The sequence below is a fragment of the Megascapheus bottae genome, chromosome 33 (assembly GCF_031878675.1).
Source record: "Megascapheus bottae isolate mThoBot1 chromosome 33, mThoBot2.hap1, whole genome shotgun sequence".
Classification (NCBI taxonomy): Eukaryota; Metazoa; Chordata; class Mammalia; order Rodentia; family Geomyidae; genus Megascapheus; species Megascapheus bottae.
The window spans coordinates 8,069,089-8,088,285 of record NC_143541.1 but is presented as its reverse complement, the minus strand read 5'-3'; the positions used below and the strand labels follow the sequence as shown (position 1 = coordinate 8,088,285).

The window sequence follows — 19,197 nt, the reverse complement described above, 5'->3', positions numbered from 1 at the left end:
GCCTGAGCACTAACTATCCTTGGGCTTTCTCAAGGCTACAGCTCTAGCACTTGAGCCACAGCACCAGTTTCAGCTTTTTCTATGTATGGGGTACCAGGGAATTGAATACGGGTCTTTGTGCACGCTAGGCAAGCACTCTACCACTAGACCAAACTCCTGGCTCCTCAAAATAAAATTTTAACAAGATAGGATGACAGCATGTGGCTCCACGGTAAAGCTCTTGCCTAGCATTTACAAGGCTCTAGGTTTGATCCTCAGTACCTCAAAATTAAGTTCTACGCAGTGAGGGGAGAAAAAAAGACTTATCAAAACCAGTTAGAAATCACATTTGCTTTTAATTAAGTATTTCATTCACACTGCTTCCTCTTTGGCTGCTGTTCTGGCCACAATTAGGTCCCCATTCTCAGGAAGATGCCTCTGACAAGACTGCGAGCTGCGTGAACACACAAACCAGGGCTCTCAGAACAGGTAAACAAGGTAGAGCAAACCACCTTTCCTCTACTTAAGAGATTGGGAATCAAAAAACCTGGAGCCTGGAGCTTAGGGCAAACAAGGAGAGTAATGTTCCAGGAATGAAGTTACCTCTCCCACACTCCAGAGCAAAACAGATCTTGAGAAATGCACTGACCACTGGTCTCCTCCAACAGGAATGGCACTGTTTAAGGAAACTTTCGAGGTATAAAATCTACAACAAGAGATATATTCAGCATAAACAGGTTCACTCAACAGCAACGCTCCTCTAATGACTTCTGGTTGCTAAGGTATTCAGCACAGGATTCCTCGCTGGAAATGTGAGGGTCATCTGAGAGCTCGGGCAGCCACACTCACCAACAGGTTTATGCAGGGTACACAGACAAACCACCCTCCTTTTTTCAGTGTACACGGCAAGGAGCCAAGACTCCATCATCAAGACAAATTATCTTGAACATTACAGTGCATAGAACAAGAGGGAAAGACACCTTCTGGAAAGGCCTTATGCAAAGGTCGTGTCCTGTGAAGCGGAGGGTGGCGCTCAGTACCCGTGGCCTCCATTAGCTTGACCCCTGCTCTTGGGCAGCAGCGGCCTCAGTGGGGCCCGTTTCCTGAGCCCGTTCTGCTGGCTTCTCCTCCCCTTCCTCCTCCTCCTCCTCCTCGTCTTGGGGGTAGAGGTCGGGGTATTTCTGCATGCATTCCTGCATGGCCCGGAACTGGTTTACACAGTCTGACCCCTTGATATCCTCCGTGCTGTAGTGGAAGCAGGAGAAGGCGGATTTGAACTGCTCCCCACAGGGGCCGCTGGCCATTCCTCCAAGGCACGGGCAGTTCCAGTTAATGTCTCCGTTTGGCAGTATCAGTCCTGGAACAGGAAGATGGGCGAGAAGGTGAGATGTTCTCTCTGGTTCCAAATAAGCACAGCCAGTCCTGTCCTCACAGTGCCTGCTGGCACTCCCTTAGGGACAGGTTTAGACACCTAGAACAAGCCCAGCACTCCTCGGTCTGGCAGAGTGGCGGGTACCCTTCCCACACGCGCACTGATCTGTACTCTGCACCACCTCCCAGTGCTATGGGCTCGGCTACAGAATTCCATGCGGGGAGCCATTTACTTCAAAGAAAAAGCAGGGCCTCAGGTGGAGCCAACAGTACTGAGCTTCCGGCCCCACTCTGCTCCCTCTACACAGATGCTGGGGACCAGACGCCCCAGACCCTGCCCTTCCTTCACTACCTCTTGCTTTGCAGTCTGGGGAAAGGGAGATGATCCTTATGGTATACAAAGAAGAACCAGTATAGGAACGTGGCAGTGTTGAAATTCTGGGAAGAGGGGACTGAGAGAAAGGTGAGCAACAAAGGGGTGAGCTGGAATACACTGTGAAAATATGCAGCAAGTGAAATGTCCCTCTCTACAACTACGCTGGCAAAAAAGAGATAAAATAAAAATACCACGCTGGGTGCCAGTGGCTCATGCCTATAATTCTAGCTACTCAGGAGGCTACTCAGGGTCTGAGGATCAGGGTTCAAAGCCAGCGCAGCCAAGAAAGTTCATGAGACTCTTACCTCCAATTAACTACCAGAAAACTGAAAGTGGTGGGTGCTGTGGCTCAAAATGGTAAAGCACTGAACAAGAAGAGCTCAGGGACAGTGACCAAGCGCCGAGTTTAAGCCCCATGACAAACAACAAAAATCTCTATCAGGGCTGGTACACAGCTCAGTGGTGGAGCACTGCCTGGCATGCATGAGGCACTGGGCTCATCCCTAGCCTAGAACAGCCAAGCAACTTGTCAAACACGTTGGAAGGGAGTGAGGTTATGGAAGACCTTGCTGTTTGTGTTACGTAGGGCTCTGTCCTACCTACTCTGAAGTCTGTGCACATCCAAACAGTATTTCTTGGCTTTTCTAATGTCATACAGACATTCCTCACATACGCTGCCAGAAGATGCTCTTTAAGAAAGTACATTACCCTTCTGCAGGGACAGCTCAGCACAGCACTCTGAGCCAGTGTTCCAGTCCAAGGGGGAGCCTTGCCTCCTAATCCCAGCTTGGGAATCTTGACTGACCAACAGCAGCCATTACTGCCAAAGCCCTATTGCTTTGAGGTGCTCTCAACTGAGAAGCAGAGGGCTCTGGGACATCTCCAGAACTTCCGTTCCTTCTAGGCTTTGTGCAAGGATTCCTTTCAGTGAGGCGTGCATGTGTAATATATTATTATTTTAGTGAACATGCTTAATTAATTTGGAAATAAAGGTGAGCAATTTACAAGGGACTTAACAACTTCCTACCCAGCAGGCACAAAGCCTGAATTCAAATGACGGCATCACTCCTACGGCAATCATTCCAGAACTCCCCGGGCAGAATCAGTGCACTCCGCTGCTTTCCACAGGGTTCCAGCTATTGTTCTTGGTTTTGCTCTACCCCCAGGTGTCCTATCCCAGAGCCCATAGCCCACGGGCAGCTGCTTCAAGCGTCTACCCGGTTCTCAGCACTGGGTTCTGGAAGCAGAGTTATCGCCATGGGTCTCACGTGTGCTTTGGGTGGGTAAACCAAGTATAGGTTTATTTGTTGTTATTTTTTGTCATTTTAGTTGTGGGGCTTGAACTCAGGGCCTGGGTGCTCACTGGCACCCAAGGTTGGTGTTCTACCAGTTTGAGCCACTGCACCACTTCTAGCTTTCTGGTGGTTAACTCGAGATAAGAGTCTCTCTGCCTTTTTTACCCAGGCTGGCTTTGAACCATGATCCTCAGATATCAGCCTAAGTACCAAGGATTTATAGGCGTGAGCCACTGGTGAGGATGTGTGGACATCTGTGAACACTGCGCATGCACTATCACTCTCCACAGTCGGGCAGTAGCTGGGAGTCTAGCAGGTGACACCCTAAGCCCATGTAGCCACCCCTGTTTTTAGCTGCCAAAGAACACACAGCAGCTCTGAATCACTTGGCTAAGGCCTGCAGCTATGTGGAGCGATTCACACGCACTGGCTCTCGACACAGGAAAATGCGGAGCTCTGTACCTCATTTGCATGTCAAGGTCCCTTGACCAGGCAGACATGGATCTCTGTCCCCATAAACTACCTGTAACCAATCCTTCCAAACTTAATCATCATGAAGCACACAACCTGCAAACCCTCTGGAGAGAAAAGGCACAAGCTGTCTAAGTATGGAGAGACGTTGCCGGATCACAGACTGGGAGGGAGGCCTGCTGTGCCTACGGGGCTGGAGCTGGCCAGGGCTCAGATCGTGTCCTGGTTCCCCGGGAGGCCCGGGTCACTCACCGTGCTCCTCATATGGGTCGCTGGGGTCATCAGCCACCAGCTCTGCACTGCTAGGTGCTTCGTGGTCTTCTTTGGTCACAAATATGATTCGGTCTTTACCTGGTTTTGGACAACAGAAGAAGAAACAATTCACGTGAAAGCAGGAAGCTCACTTAAGTCTAGACTGCCCCACACGGAGCCCCAGGAGGGGCCTGACTCAGCCACTCCCGAAGGAGCCTGAAATCAAATGCCACCAGTCATGGGCAAGGAGGAAGGCAGCAGATTTGACCCCTGAAACTTGTCACCAGCTCTCTAGTGTGACAACTTTTTTTCTCTTCCACCAAGAAAATAGTGCTTCCCTCTCCCCCAAAAAAAGAACCATGGAAAACGCCCAAGGCCATATAGCTGTCCTCCCTACCATGTGACACTTCTTCCTTGCTCTGCCTCTTCCCTGGATGCTGCCAGCAGGCAACCCTTCCAGTCTTGGAAGATGGAGGGACAGGGATGTTCAGAGGGCCTGTATGCAAGCACCCCAACTGGCAGTGCTATGCGAGTTGCTCCCCAGGTTGGAGAGAAAGGCTGGAGGTGTGGCTCAGGTGGTAGAGTGCCAGCCACTGAATGAAAGAATCACATACCTAGTCCAAGCCTCGTCTCAAAAAAGAAAGAAATAGAGAAAGAAAATTATGGCTTTAGTTTGTGACATTTCTTGACTTCAAAGTTCTTTCATTAGATGCACATTAAAAGGTATTCACTGCTTTAGCATTTTAAGCAGATACAACCCAACAAGCTGTACTAATTTTCTTGCTCTTCAGCTCAAGGCTACCACCCTACCACCCTATCCCTGGGCCTGGACGTTGTCCCTGAGCTCTTCAGCTCAAGGCTACCACCCTACCACTTAAGCCACAGCCCCACTTCCCATTTTTCTTTTTTGTCAGTCCTGGGCTTGAGCTCAGGGCCTGAGCACTGTCCTTGGACTTTCTCAAGACTAGAACTCTACCACTTGAGCCTCAGTACCACTTTTTTCTATGTATGTGGTACTGAAGAATCCAACTCGGGTCTTTGTGCATGCTAGACAAGTACTCTACCACTAGGCTAAACTCCTGGCCCCCTCCCCTCCCACTTTCCATTTTCTAGAGGTTAACTGGAGATAAGAGTCTCACGTTCTTTAGTGCCCAGGCTGGCTTTGAACCACAATCCTCAGATCTCAGCCTCCTGAGTAGCTGGGATTACAGGCGTGAGCCACAGCACCCAGCTAACAAGCTCTACTATGACACTACGAAAGTGTTTAACTCTTAGGATATAAAAGAAGCATGGACAGTTTTGCTGAATACACACCCTCAGTACTTTCACATGAAGATGACAGAGAAAACGGTACCCTCGGTACCCTTGGAGTTTGCCTGAAGATGCCGAGAGCCTGGATGAGCTCGGTGTATGGCCATGAGGGCCAGGTTGCCGCCCTTGTGGTCCACCCAGCACTGAGCCCTTGGGGGAGCTGGCCTATGGGAAATGCCCCAGGACGCATCTTAGGAAGGACACAGGCCCCGGGCAACCCAGGGTCAAAGTGCTCTGCGATCAGACTCTAGCCATGGCCGGAGAAAGGAAGGAGGAGGACACAGCAGCGGGCGCCGCAGCCGCACCCCCAGCCCTGGGGCAGCCCCTATGGAATCAATTCCTCCCTGGCTAGCCCTCAGCTTGACAGGAGGGGCAGGGGGTGTGGAGACAGGTCACAGTGGCGTCTCCCTGCCTCCGGTAACTAATGAAACCTAATTTTTAGGAGCGTGGCCGCTCCGAGCGCGCAGGCTCCGCCGGCCGGCGGCGTCCCGGGCGGTTACGGAGCCCCCCGCGCCCGCGCGGGAACACGTGGGCCGGCGGAGACCCGCGCTTCCGGTCCCCCCCCCGCGCTTCCGGCCGGCCGGGCCCCCCGCGCTTCCGGTCCCCCCCGCGCTTCCGGCCGGCCGGGCCCCCCGCGCTTCCGGGCCCCCCCGCGCTTCCGGCCGGCCGGGCCCCCAGCGCTTCCGGGCCCCCCCGCGCTTCCGGCCGGCCGGGCCCCCCGCGCGCCGCCCCCCGGCGAGGGCCGCGGTCGAGGGCCGCCGTGACCTTGGACGGCCCGGTGCCGGCCGGGACGCCGGGCTTCTCGCCCGTCAAGCGCACAGGCGGCCCCGCCGCCCGGCCCGGGGTCTCGCGGGTCCCCACGAGGCCGCTCGCCCGAGCCGGCGGTGTGTGTGTGTGTGTGTGTGTGTAGGGGGGGGGGCGGGCGGGTGGAACGGACCGCGGGTCTCCATGGCAGCCGCCCTTCCTACCTTCCTGCCGGCAGTAAGCCATGGCTGCGCCCGGCGCTGGGACCTCGCAGGGGAAGAGTCTGTGGCGGCGGGCGCGGACACGCTCGGGCGCCGTGACCTCGCTCTCTCCTCGGGCACCGGCTCGGAAGCCCGCGCGCCTCCGCCCCCTCCAGGTCTGCCCTACCGCGCGCCTGCCGCCGCGCCTCCGCAGCCCTAGCCCGGATCCTCAGCCGGGAACTACGCTTCCCAACAGGCCGCGCGCCCCCTGGGCAGCTCTCCAGGCCGCAGAACTACATTTCCCAGAAATCTTCGGGGGCGCAGGCGCACCAGTGAGTCGCAAGTTTATGTCGAAAGCACTAGACACTACAGGTTCCAGCAGGCCTGGCGGCGCGCGTGCGCAGTCGAGCTGCGGCCCCACGGGGCGGTGGCCTTTAGCGGGTCTGCCCGGCCCTGGCTTCCACGAGGACTTGGGCAGCGCCGAGGCAGGCGGGCAGTCGTCGGTCTCCGCGCTCCGGCCCTCGCTCCATCGCTTAGCGGATCCGTGCGGGCAGCGGCGAGCGGATGTCCACCATGGCCGCCAATGTAAGTGTCCCCGGGTCCCTGGGCCCCGCCCATCGCCCCGTCGCCGGGGCCCCGTGGGTGCGGCCGGGCCTCGACCTCCCTTCCCACGCCAGCGTCTGCGCTGCCCGCGGCCCGGCGGCCGGCTGGTGGTCCGGGCCGGCCCCTCCTCCGCCGGCGGCCGGGGTTCTGACACTCGGGGACTCCGTGGGTCGGGAGGTCGCAGCTGTCCGGCCGCGGGGCCCCTCCGCGGGCGTGCGCACCGGGGCCGCGGGGGGCGGAGCAGGGGGGGGCTCTGCAGGCGGCATTTCCCCGCGCCCGTGGTTTCCTCGGGGCCGCCGGCCTGTCTTCTCGAGCACCGCGCCCCGCGCACCGGCGTGGGGTGTGGGAGCAGCCGGTGACTCACCCCGCCCGGACCCAGGAGCCCTGCCAGCCCCAGACACGCGCTCCCGGGCTGGGTGCTGTGGCCTTGCCACGCTCCAGGGCCCCCCTCCGCCCTGGCCGGCTCCACCTGGCAGGCTGGCATGCCTTGGGAGGGTCTGGCGGCTGCACCTAAGCAAGGCCTCAGAGGGGGCCCGAGAGACCGGGCTCTGCCAGGGCAGAGCTCCCCCAGCTCTGTGGCCTCTCTGTGTTTGTTCTTTCCTGGGATCAGTCACTGTGAAGTGGGAGGAAGGATTCTGAGGCTGAGCATGGCGGGCACTGTATGCCTAAGTCATCTTCACGGGGTAACCCCCGTGGTCCCAGCAGCAGACCCCGTCTTAGATGTGTTGGGACATGGCACCTCACCACCGCCCATGAACAGTTGCTAAGTGTCTGCCAGTTTATCCAGTAGCTGGGTACACATCTGTGGGAAGATCTGAAGACAGAGGGTGGAGCAGAGGCACTGAATCAATTTAGCATGACAATTATACCTTCCAGAGTCCCTTGTCTTGATGTTGGCTAAGGAGGGAGAATAGGATACCTTCTGCAACTGGCACCCAAAGTGCCACTGTCTTTACAGCCCAAGAGATGAGGCAGTCTAGATAAGGGGGTAGGCGAGGGGCTCACATCTGCCCAGATTTGTACCGCTTGTCCTCCTTGGGGACCCTGTCACCTGGGCTCTTCACCACAGAGTCTCAATGATCTCATCTGGGATATGAGGTTATAGTCACGCCCACCTCCTTGGGCTTGCAGGGGACTGGGTGGTCAGTTACCTGCTGGGCAGTGATTTACCCCACTGGTGCTGGGGGGGCCGTGGATGCCTGCTCCCTGGCAGGCCTAGCCAGTGGCCGTCAGGAGAACATGGCATCCACTTTGCTCACAGACTGACTCAAGTCTTTGCTCTTGACTGCTCGACCTGGTGCCATGATTGCTGGCTTACCTGGGAAACTCTTTGCATCGTAACGATTTTTGTCAGCACAGCCCAGTCTGGCTACCAGCCTCAGCCCTGGTTTTGAAGAATCTGATCACATTCCTGCTAGCCACCTCTTGCCACAGGACTTAGCAGGGCTTGGGCTGAGAGCACTCAAGTTCGTTGTAGAGAGGTGTGCACAAGCCCAGGCCTTTGCCCTTTGTGATGACCCCATGATGGGCAGCAGACAGAACTCCAGTCCCGCCTCTGATATGGTCTGGGCAGAGCCTGAGGACCTGACCTGCAGTCTGAGGCCTACCAGGAGCTGCCCAGGCCGCCAGGCCACCCCATCCCCCTACCCGCCCTCTGCAACCAGCCGGAGCAGGTAGGCTGCTGCTCCCCAGGCCAGTCCCTGCTCCCACACTTCCCTGCCAGGGTACCCACCCCCAGGTGTGCCTCGGCATCCCACTCAATGCCCCCTCCTCCAGGGAGCCTGCCTGCCATCCCAGCCAGCACGGGCCGCCTCCCTCAGCGTGGCCTCCTGGTTGGTTGTAGCTTGTCACCTGATTGTCTGCCAATACCTGTCCAGTTTAATTCAGAGCACATTTCCAGCCATCTCTTTGTGAAATAGCTTGGCAACTTCTGAAATTAGCACATCCTCTCTGCGCGACCCGGCGTGTCTCAGCAAGTCCGCTGCCAGGGAGAATTATCGCTTGGTGTCGGGATGGCACTTATTTCAAACCCCTGCCAATACCTTAATTCCTTATCAAAATCCATCGGCTGTACACCACCTGTGTGCTCTTTTACAGTGTGTAATTAGAACTTAATTTTAAAAAAACTTAATTTTAAAAAAGCACACACACACGTACACACACACACACACACACACACACGTACACACACACACAGAGCTTGCTGGGCTGGCGGTTGGGGTTCTGCTTCTTGAGCCGTATTCCCACCCAGGCTTTTCTGGTTAAATGCATGAGCTACCAGCATCCCTTAACATTCTTTTTTTTTTTTTTCACCAGTCCTGGGGCCTGAACTCAGGGACTGGGCACTGTCCTTCAGCTTTCTCAAGGCTAGTGCTCTATCACTTGAGCCGCAGCATGACTTCTGGCTTTATGCATGGTAGGCAGGCACTCCACCACTAGGCCATGCTCCTAGCCCTCGATCTATTTTTTATTTATTTATTTTTTGCCAGTCCTGGGCTTGAGCTCAGGGCCTGAGCACTGTCCTTGGACTTTCTCAAGGCTAGAGCTCTACCACTTGAGCCTCAGCACCACTTCCGGCTTTTTTGTACGTATGTGGTACCGAGGAATCGAACCCGGGTCTTCATGCATGCTAGGCAAGCACTTTAACCACTAGGCCAAACTCCCGGCCCCATCAATCTATTTTTTAAAGTACCATTGTGATTATGTTGTTGTTGTTGTTGACTCTGGGGATGTAACCTAGGTCCTTGCAATGCTAGGTGAGCACAAACCAGGCCTACAATCTCTTTTTCTTTCTTTCTAGTGTGTGTGTGTGTGTGTGTGTGTGTGACTTCTTAACACGCTCATTTTCCTTAGTATTCCAGTACTGGTCCCAGGAGAGAACACATCAAGACCACATCCGACCCCCAGCCAGGCTTCCTGGAGCGGCTGAGCGAGACCTCTGGTGGCATGTTAGTGGGGCTCGTGACCTTCCTGCTCTCTTTCTACTTAATTTTCACTAATGAGGTAACGTATCTGGGGTCCTCACAGTCTCAGGAAGCAAAGGCTTTGAATTCAAAGGCGGGATCTACTAATAACAGGCCTGGATTTTCCAGACAATTGATCTTGATTCTTCCACAACTAATGTCAGCCAGGACGGGGTTAATGGCTCCCACACCTGAAAACCCTGCTTCCCACTAGAATGGATCAAGTTGTTCTTGCCTGGTCACCAGGCATCTCCACAGCTTTACCTCTTGCCCTTCTCTTAGTGGTGAAGGCGGCTCATATCCAGGTTGCGTGGAGGTGCTGGAAAAAGAAGCACCGTCACCTCTAAGTCAGTTTAGCAGAAGTTGTCTTGAGCGCCTGGTGGCCCTGTCTGGGTCTGGTCCTGTGAACCAATGCCATGGCCAGGGGCCGCGTGTTCTGATGGATGGAGCCTGGGTCGTGTGATCCAGAGGGTGGTTCAGGATGGCTGGTGGCTGGGGTAAGCCACGTGGACTGCGGGTAGAGGGCAGAGGAAGGGTGATGGTGAGCACAGAGCAGCCTAGCACCCAACCTGAGTGCTGTGCAAGCACAGAGAGCAGGAGCAGAGGGCACTGGGGTGGTGAGGAAGGGTCTCCAGGAATCCTGGCTTTTGGTGTTAACTCTGCGCTTGGTGGGCCTGAGTCCTCCAGTGGCCGACTGGGGAGCTGGGCCTGTGCTCCCCGGGTGGCGGCAGTGGCAGTGGCAGCTGTGTCTGCTCCACTCCACCCGCAGGGCCGCGCGCTGAAGACAGCCACGTCGCTGGCGGAGGGGCTGTCACTCGTGGTGTCTCCTGACAGCATCCACGTCGTGGCTCCGGAGAACGAGGGCCGCCTGGTGCACATCATCGGGGCTCTGAGAACGTCCAAGGTAGGCACGGCCCTGGCTGCCGTCTCCGTGGCTCACCCGTCAGAGGGGGCCGTAGCGGGATGGCGCCAGCGTCCGGCATGGCACCACCTGCATGGGGGGCAGAGGGGGCCTGCTCTGGCTCTCGCAGCCCAGCGCTTGCTCCAGTGTCTGGGTGCTGGGCAGCAGCTCCCCTGAGCCCCGCTGCGCATTCGTGGTCCTGTGTCTGGCTTCCTACGAGCCAGGGATGCTGACTGCTAGGAGTCTTAGCTTCTTTTCCTGGTTTGATTCCTTCTGAAGCTCTTGTCTGACCCCAACTACGGGGTCCATCTTCCCGCCGTGAAGCTGCGCCGGCACGTGGAGATGTACCAGTGGGTGGAGTCGGAAGAGTCCAGGTGAGGGCGGGAAGTGCCGAATCCGTTGGGTAGAGGAGTTGCAGGCATTGGATAAAATGAGACGGCTTTCATTCTGACCCCTTCAAATGTACTATGAGGGAAAAAAAAGTAAACTATCCTAAATTTGTTATTTTTCGAAGATAGCAAAAAACAGCCACCCCAACCCTCCAATGCAGAGTGGCAGAGTGACAAATGCACACCACCGGAGGCACGCCTGAAGCCAGGCCTGGCGCGAGGAGGCTGCCCTCCCGTGCCCACTGCCCTCTTGGACTCCAGATCTACTGGAAGTCTTGGGCTCTCAGGACCTAGAGAGGGGTCTGGCCCCTCCTGGACCACATGGTCTGTGCGGGGGGAGGAGGGGGCTGGAGGCTGGGCGAGGGTCCTCCGCCGGGCTGCCAGGAGCTGAGGGTGTGGCCGGATCCCAGCTGGTGGGGGCAGATGCCAGTGCGGGCACAGGAGCCCTTGTCTCCAGTCTGGCCTGTGACAGGAGGAGGGCACCTATGCTGGGCCACTGCAGGAAGGGTTCTCTCTGGGGAGTTGGGCATCTGGTGATGCCTGGCTGACTCGTGGTGCCTGTGCTCTCTCTGCAGGGAGTACACAGAGGACGGGCAGGTGAAGAAGGAGACCAAGTACTCCTACAGTGAGTACTGGGCCCCACCGACGCCTGCGGCCTGTGCCCCCCTGCATGCGGTCTCTGCCCACCCATGAAACAGTGGGCAGGACAGTGGGGCTGGGAGCACAGCCCCTCCAGGTATCCCACCAGCTGGTCCCTGGCCCCCCGTGCCAGAGATCCGGTCACGAGGACCTGGGCCCGTGGGCAGCAGCCCTGTGGCAGCTCCTACCTGTTTCTGAGTTGTTCCTCCCCCAAGCAGACACGGAATGGAGGTCAGAAATCGTCAACAGCAAAAACTTCGACCGAGAGATTGGCCACAAAAACCCCAGGTAAGGGGCCGGGAGTTTGGCCTAGTGGTAGAGTGCTCTCCTTGGATGCACGAAGACCTGGGTTGGATTCCTCGGTACCACATACGTAGAAAAAAGCCGGAAGTGGTGCTGAGGCTCAAGTGGTAGAGCTCTAGCCTTGAGAAAGTCCAAGGACAGTGCTCAGGCCCTGAGCTCAAGCCCAGCACTGGCAAAAAAACCAAACAGGTAAACACTGGGCCCCAAGCCCAGCCTTTCCACGACTGGCAAGCGTCAGTTTCTTCATCCCAGTCATGATGGGTCAGTCCTGCCTCGCGAGTGGTAAAGGTGTGGGACATGGTTTTCAGGACAAGCTCTGAGCCGACGGAGACCTGACCTTGACTGACTCTCAGCAAGAGTCAGCAGAGCTGGAGTGTAGTCCATACAGCTTTTGGTTCTGGGTCACCCACGGGTGTGGCGGTCGTGCGAGGGCTCGCAGGCGCCTTGAGGAGGCGGCGGGCTGGGGAATGGCCGGATGTGCTACGTGCACGGTGGCCAGTGCTCCTGAGAAGGCGGTGGTGTGGAGCGGGAGGGAGCCGCCGGGCGGGGAGGTCATCTCGTGGCTCCTGGGGCTGGCAAGGCTGACTCGGGCTCTAGGGACAGGGATGGAGTGAGGGTACTCAGCCAGGGGGAACGGGAGCCCTGAGGTGCTGTGGAGGTGCAGCCCCCGGCCCAGGCCACAGGGGCCTGGCAGCTCCCACAGTGCCTAGCACGGCGCCCCTCCCCACAGCGCCATGGCAGTGGAGTCCTTCACGGCAACAGCCCCCTTCGTCCAGATCGGCAGGTTTTTCCTCTCAGCGGGTAAGTCTGTGCTGTGGCGCAGGGCAGCCCCGAGGCCCTGTGGCAGTTGGCCTGGGAGGGAAAGGGCTGGTGGGTGAGACGGGCTGCCGTGGGCGCCGGGAAGCTCCAGCCGGCGGGCGGTGCACCTCCGCAATCCCAGTTCTGGGGGGGCCAAGGCGGGGAGATTGGGAATTCCGAGCCAGCGTGGCACATGATCAGACCCTGTCTCAAAACCACCTAAAACCATAACAGCGGCAAGGTGAGAGCGGCGCGCTAGTAAAGGGCGGCGGTGGAGGTGGCCCAGCCAGGCCCCGATGGGCGGGCTGAGGAAGGGAGAGGCTGCAGCGCCTATGGATTGGGGTTTTGGGCGGACCCCGTGGCTTCTCCCCACCCTTCTCTCAGGCCTCGTTGACAAGATCGACAACTTCAAGCCGCTGAGCCTGGCCAGGCTGGAGGACCCCCACGTGGACATCCTCCGCCGGGGAGACTACTTCTACCACAGCGAAAATCCCAAGTACCCGGAGGTGCCACGGGCCGGGGCTGCCCACCGGGTGCAGGCGCCCCACGTGGGCGGGGCGGGCGGCACTGGAGGTGGCAGGACAGCGGGGAGAAGGTGGCTGCCCCCCAAGCCCCTCGCTTTCTTCCCCCAGGTTGGCGACCTGCGCGTCTACTTCTCCTACGCGGGGCTGAGCAGCGATGACCCGGACCTGGGCCCCGCCCACGTGGTAACCTGGCTTTCTGGGGCGCCCTGCGCGCTGTGGCCTCCCCGGGGAATGCACACAGGCGGGCTTCCTTGTCCTCATCCTGCCCACCACCACCGCTGGCCCCGGAGCTGAGCACAGCAATTCATCTGTGACTCCTCCCCCCAGCCCAATTGTCACCTGTCAACACTTGGTCCCCAACCACGAGAGTGTAGTCAGGAAGTCCACCCCAGATCTGACCCAGCAAACAGCAGAGGACTCTTGGGGCCCTGATAGGCAAGGTGAGGGAGGAGAGGCGGTGACGTGGGGCTCAGCCAGGCTGCCCTCCCCCTGGGAAGACGGCCCCCCACTGCCTTCCCGGGCTGTGGTGCTGCCCTGTGCCCCACTTCCTTCGCTCCTCCCCGCGTCTCGTCACCCTGACTTCTCTGCCCAGGTCACCGTGATCGCCCGGCAGCGCGGAGACCAGCTGGTCCCGTACTCCACCAAGTCTGGGGAGTCCTTGCTGCTCCTGCACCATGGCGACTTCTCGGCAGAGGTGGGTGGCTGCCGCCTCGACTGCGCGATGGAGGGACAGGCATGGCGGCCTCTCTGGGCGCTGACTGTGCTATGGCAGAAGATGAGGAGGTGGAGTGCCCGTGCTCTGGGCAGGAAGGACGGTGCTGGCTCCCGGTAAACCTGGGGCAAGCGTCGGGTTCGCTGACGTTCCTGCTCCTGTTACTGGGCCCTCGGCCGCCGTCGGTCCATCTCATTAGCCTCCCTCCTACACCTGGCCAGGACAGGGTGTGGTCAGGCTGTCGCACAGGACGGGGTGGGCTGCCACCTGCCAGTCTGGTGGGCCATGCGTCACCTAGGGCTGTTGTAAAATTGAGCTCCTGTCTCTCCAGGGGCTTTGACAGCCTCAGTGTCAGCTGCCCTCCGGGTGGGCGTGGGGCTAGCTGTGTGACTCCCAGAGGGACAGTTCTGCCACTGCAGGGGGCACTGGATGAAAACCCCTGCCAGGTCAAGAGGCCAGGACTCCAGTGGCCATGCTGGAGTCCTCTCTGCACACTCTCCAAAGACCTGCGCCCCACCTCTTGCCCTGTCCAAACTGTTTCCTCATCTGTAAACCAGGCTTGCCACAGCGGCAGCGCCACCAGCCTTGGCTTATTTGGTGGCTTTCCACTCACTCAGCTTGTATTGAACACTAGGGGTGGCCGGCCCTGTCCGTCCCCACTGCCAGGAACACTGGCCTGTTGCTTATCCTCTCCAGGCCTCACCTTCTCGTGTGAAGTGAGCTGAGGACGTAGCGCCAAGCATGGAGGTGTTCTGAGGAGTTAGTGACAGTGTTTGCTAAATAAGTGGCTGGGAGTGTGACCTCGTGGTAGAGTGCTTGCTTAGCCTGCGTGGAGCCCTGGGTTCAATTCCTCACTACCACAGACACAGCAAAAGTGCTCAAGGACAGTGCCCAGGCCCTGGCTTCAAGCCCCAGCACTAGAAAAAAAAAAAACAAAAACAAGTGAGACTCGGTCACTGTTTTATTGCTGGCGTAGAGGATTGGACGGGAAGCTTGCTTCCAGATTTAGATGAGGCAAGGCTCTGGGAAACCCATTTGAGCTGAGCTGGGAGCGTGTGCACAGCGGCTGGGCGTGGAAAAGCACTTGACCTGTGCAGAGGCCACTGGGCCCAGGCAGCCAGGAGGCTTGGCAGGGGCAGAGTGTGGGGAGGTTGCTGGATGGGGAGTGTGACAGGCAGGGCAGGCAGGAGGCCGTGAGGGGCCCTGCTGCAGCATGGGGGAGGAGGCTGGGTGGAGAGGCTCATGGAACATGGATGCAGACAGCTAACAGGACTCGGTAACACCCGCTGCATGTGTGGGGAGAAGCAGGCCACGCGCGGTTCACGGGCTTCAGTTTGTGCAGGTGTGTGGCTGATGGCGTGGAGAGAAGTGGGCTAGGGTGGAGGCCCCAGCTTTGCATGGGGCAGCCCAGGGCCACATGTCCCCTATGTCACTGGCTCCGGGAAGGTGGGTGGTGGCTCCTAGGAGGTGGCAGAGGGCGGCACTCATCCCCAGGGAGTCCAGGTGAGCTCTGCTGGGGAGGCGATGCCTCTACAAAGGCCTCTTGTGCCACGTTCTGTGTAGTGCCACGTCCTCTGCCGTGCCACGTGGGTAGCACTCAGAAGCAGGTGGGAGGTTTTCCCCTCCCTGTGGTCTCTTCACCAATGGCCCCCTGCAGCCCTGACAGCCGCCCCCCTTGTCCTGCAGGAGGTGTTTCGTAGAGAGCAGAAGAGCAACTCCATGAAGACGTGGGGCGTGCGGGCGGCAGGCTGGACGGCCATGTTCGTAGGCCTCAACCTCATGACGCGGATCCTCTACACCCTGGGTGGGTTCGGGGGGGTGAAGGCCTGGAGCCCCCATCCTGCAGGCGTTGCACGTGCCGCACTCATCTGCGGGCCTTTCTGCCTGATGCTTAGGGACTGAGCTTACGGCCCCTCTCTGTCCCCACCCTAGCTTTGGGGTGACAGCAGAGAAGGCAGGGAGAAGGGTCAGGCGGGGATCCTGTGATCGGAGGGTCTGGCCCAGCCTGTCCACCTCCTTCCTCTGCTCCACCGTGACCACGCTGTTCCCAGCCCGAGCTTCTCTTCCTCACATCTACCTTGGGGGACTGGGACATGCTTGGCAAAAAGGAAACGCTTAAACTGCTGTGCCCCTCCTGCCCCCCGCAGCAAAGCCAGGACCAGGTCTGGGTAGCCAGCGAGGGTGGGTGTGGAGGAAGTGTGTGGCCTGCTCTGTGGCCTGCTCTGTGGGCTGAGGCTGGCACGCGTGAGCCTCCAGAGTCCAAGGGACCCAGCCTTGTTTGGTACCCAGTGCTCGGGCTTTGAAGTGTGTTCTGAGTCAAGATGGTTGGTACAGGAGAAAGGGGACCCAGGGGACTTTCCCTCTGTCCTAGTGTGTCCCCACCCAGTCATCTAAGGGCCAGCACAGGCCACTCCCCTGTAGGGGCCAGGAAGCAAGGCCCTCGCCACCCTCCCTCCCTCAGGCTTCACCAGGACAGCTGCCTTGTGCTCAAGCCCAGCCACTCTGGGGCCCCTGAGGGAGAAATCAGAATTTAATCCTGTCTTGGCCGTGTGACTGGGGACAGGCCCTGGACCTTAGTAAGCAGCATAGACAAGGCCCTGCCCTCCACAGGTCCTGGCCTGCGACCCCACTGGAGGCCATGTGGCTAGTCAGACAGGCCTAACACTGATGGCAAGAGGAACTTTCCTGGGACTGGGCCAAGCAGGTGGCAGGAGGGCCACATGGCCCCTGCCTCCCTCCCCACACAGGGCGGTGAGGGCCTGTTGTCCAGAGATGGGAGGCGTGGCCGAGGTCTCTGGGCCTCACAGCCTTCTTTCCTCCACAGTGGACTGGTTTCCCGTCTTCCGAGATCTGGTCAACATTGGCCTGAAGGCCTTTGCGTTCTGCATGGCCACCTCGCTGACCTTGCTGACGGTGGCTGCTGGCTGGCTCTTCTACCGGCCCCTGTGGGCCCTCCTGTTCGGTGGCCTAGCCCTGGTGCCTATCATCATTGCCCGGACCCGGGTGCCAGCCAAAAAGCTGGAGTGAAGGAAGCCTGGCACCCACCAACGCCTGCGTGAGCCCTGGGCCCTGGTCTTCCTCCACCTCTGCCAGCCCGCTCTCCACAGGGCCACGCTGGCAGCGTGCACGTTGGGTTTGGTGTTTGCCAGCTTGTCCACTCCTCTTCTTGATAGTACACAGGGCTGGGGGCAGGTCCACTCCAGAAGCGTGGCCTAGCCCCCTGTCCAGAGTGGGTGTGGCAGGTCTCCTTTTCATTTCACCTGGCTGTCAGCACAGACCTGCTGATGAAGGGCTCTGCCTTATCACTTTCCCTTTCTCACCCCCCCAAAGCAAATGCCATGGCTGCCACACCAGTGGTCACCTCATGACCCATTGTTAAGCTGCACTGGACCGCCAAGACAAAGGTAATGCACCCAAAACCAAGTTTGCTGGTAGAACTTGATTTGATACCAAAAAAACAAACAAAAACCCACCAGGGGAGATAAAAATGGAAGACTGATTTCTAAATGACCAGCAAAAAGCCCGGAGTGGTAGGGTACCAGCTTCAAGCAAAAAACTCCAAGTGGGAGCTCAAGGCTGGAAGTTCAAGTCCCTGCACTGATACAGAAAAAAATATACTCAAGATATCATGATAAAACCATTCGTTGGACTTCACCCCAGTTTGACAAAATCATCATGAAGCCTCCAGCAGCCTTGGTTCTGCTATTTGGCTTCTTCTGTGTTTTCCTACCCCACAAAGGAGTTAAGATTTGAAAAAAAAAAATCAAAACAATTCCTCCTTTGAACAATTTGAAAACGCCCTTCGGTTGCGCTAACTGGGAAAGGTGTTCGGCTGGTTCGACTACATGGACTTTCAAAAGTGACCTCAGATCGCTGGCACGCTTTACTCTGCTTCAGAAACCGATGGTTCTCCAGGTGTGGGCGAGGTGAAGGAAGGCTCTATTATCCCCGGTGTCAGAAAGTACCCATTCACTTGAAGATGGCTCCGGCCACGTAAGGCCAAGGCTGGAGGGCTCAAGTGGAGGGCTTAGCGGTGACCCTGGCTCTGGTGGCAGCTTCTGAGTCATTAAGAATGCCTGTCCCTCTGTCCTCTCCAAGTTCACACACTTAAATCGCGTAGTTTCCGGGTTTCCCCATTGCTCTCCCTCCCTCTGAAAGCATGCTGTCACCCTAGCGTGCTTGTGGCATGGGGCAGCCTTCGCATTTCTGTTTGCACACTGTTTTGCCCTTCGCTGGGAGCGGTTGCTTTGGCAACAAAATATTTGGTAGCTGAACAGGATGAACTTGTGGAGCCTAGGCCTTCCACAGGCCTCCTGCAGACGCTGTGCACCAGGGCTCTTGCTGAAGACACAGCTCCAGAGATGCAATGACCCGGTCTGAGACTGAAGCAGTGTTCACTTCCACCATGCCCAGCAATGCACTCTTTAAGCTCTAAAGGATGTTCTTGAAAAATCAAGCACAGCATTAACTCCATGCCCGCGAAGACAAAACCCTTGGGATTCTGATTGTGTTTGTATTTTCCTTATGTGGCTCTTACCTGCCAATTTCAAGTGTCCTTAAAAAGAAAAATGTTAGGTATGAGCCAAAGACTTTGGAAAACCACAACAAAATTTGTATTACATATTTGTCCTAAAACCTTGAAATAAATGTCTGTATATCTTTTGGCATAGGAGATTCTTATGTATTCAGACATCAAACCTCTTAGGAAATGAATTTAGCTCAGTTCTAGGTTGTTTTTAGTACTTAAAATAGATTTCCCTCTTTTTTTTTTTTTAAAGGCAATTCCATATTCTTAGCACTAAATAAAGCCTACTTTGTGTTGGCTGTATTTAAAATAATGACTCAAGCTCCGAGCCTTGGGAATGTGCTGGGAGAGGCGGAAGTAGACTTGGTGTGAAGGGCCCGGGCGAGTACACACAGACAGGCTGCACTGACGTGAGCCCGGCTTCACGAGGGACGCGGCAGTGCCTGCCTTTCTGTCACAAGGGTTGCTGCAGGACCTGGGTCAGCCCGTGAGGTGCTGGCACACACAGCTCTGTGGTCCCCTGCTGGGGAGCAGTGGACTCTGCTAATTAAAGCTCTCAGCCTTGTTACAAGCAGGTGAGTATTTTCCCAAACCTATTCTTCGATTTCTCAAAACCTACTGTTCCATTTCCGTAACATTTCCTAGTAGCTGCCATGTGCCTGAGTGGATTCCCCTTCTGTAAACTGGTAGTGCTCTGCCCTCAAACCCCACAACAGTCCCTTGCCTAACTCTGGGTAGGAACTGTGTGAATGCAGTTTCCATAGCAACCTGTCTGTTGGTCACACCCCAAACATTTTGTTTCCCTTGGGTAAGAATGACTCAACATTTTCAGTGGCTGCTT

The 19,197-nt window shown here is 57.3% G+C and overlaps 2 protein-coding genes across 3 annotated transcripts; one reads left to right on the top strand and one right to left on the bottom strand.

Annotated features, from left to right (window-relative positions):
* Positions 1 to 315: 315 nt before the first annotated feature.
* Positions 316 to 6,252, bottom strand: Chchd4 (coiled-coil-helix-coiled-coil-helix domain containing 4). 2 transcript variants are annotated; one of them, XM_090323966.1, is made up of 3 exons: positions 6,024 to 6,252; positions 3,745 to 3,843; positions 316 to 1,336 (listed from the first exon to the last, which is right to left on the bottom strand). In XM_090323966.1, exons 1-3 carry the CDS (start codon positions 6,043 to 6,045, stop codon positions 1,032 to 1,034), a joined length of 426 nt encoding a protein of 141 aa, XP_090180092.1. In that variant the 5' UTR covers positions 6,046 to 6,252; the 3' UTR covers positions 316 to 1,031. The 2 variants fall into 2 exon arrangements, with proteins under 2 accessions (XP_090180092.1, XP_090180091.1); XM_090323965.1 differs by lacking the exon at positions 6,024 to 6,252 and adding an exon at positions 5,059 to 5,382.
* Positions 6,253 to 6,255: 3 nt separating this feature from the next.
* Positions 6,256 to 18,498, top strand: Tmem43 (transmembrane protein 43). The gene is made up of 12 exons (XM_090323964.1): positions 6,256 to 6,584; positions 9,456 to 9,605; positions 10,335 to 10,469; positions 10,746 to 10,840; positions 11,431 to 11,480; positions 11,713 to 11,782; positions 12,528 to 12,598; positions 12,980 to 13,101; positions 13,228 to 13,302; positions 13,712 to 13,813; positions 15,518 to 15,635; positions 16,656 to 18,498. The coding sequence occupies exons 1-12, from the start codon at positions 6,564 to 6,566 to the stop codon at positions 16,856 to 16,858; spliced, it is 1,212 nt and encodes a 403-aa protein (XP_090180090.1). The 5' UTR covers positions 6,256 to 6,563; the 3' UTR covers positions 16,859 to 18,498.
* Positions 18,499 to 19,197: the final 699 nt, after the last annotated feature.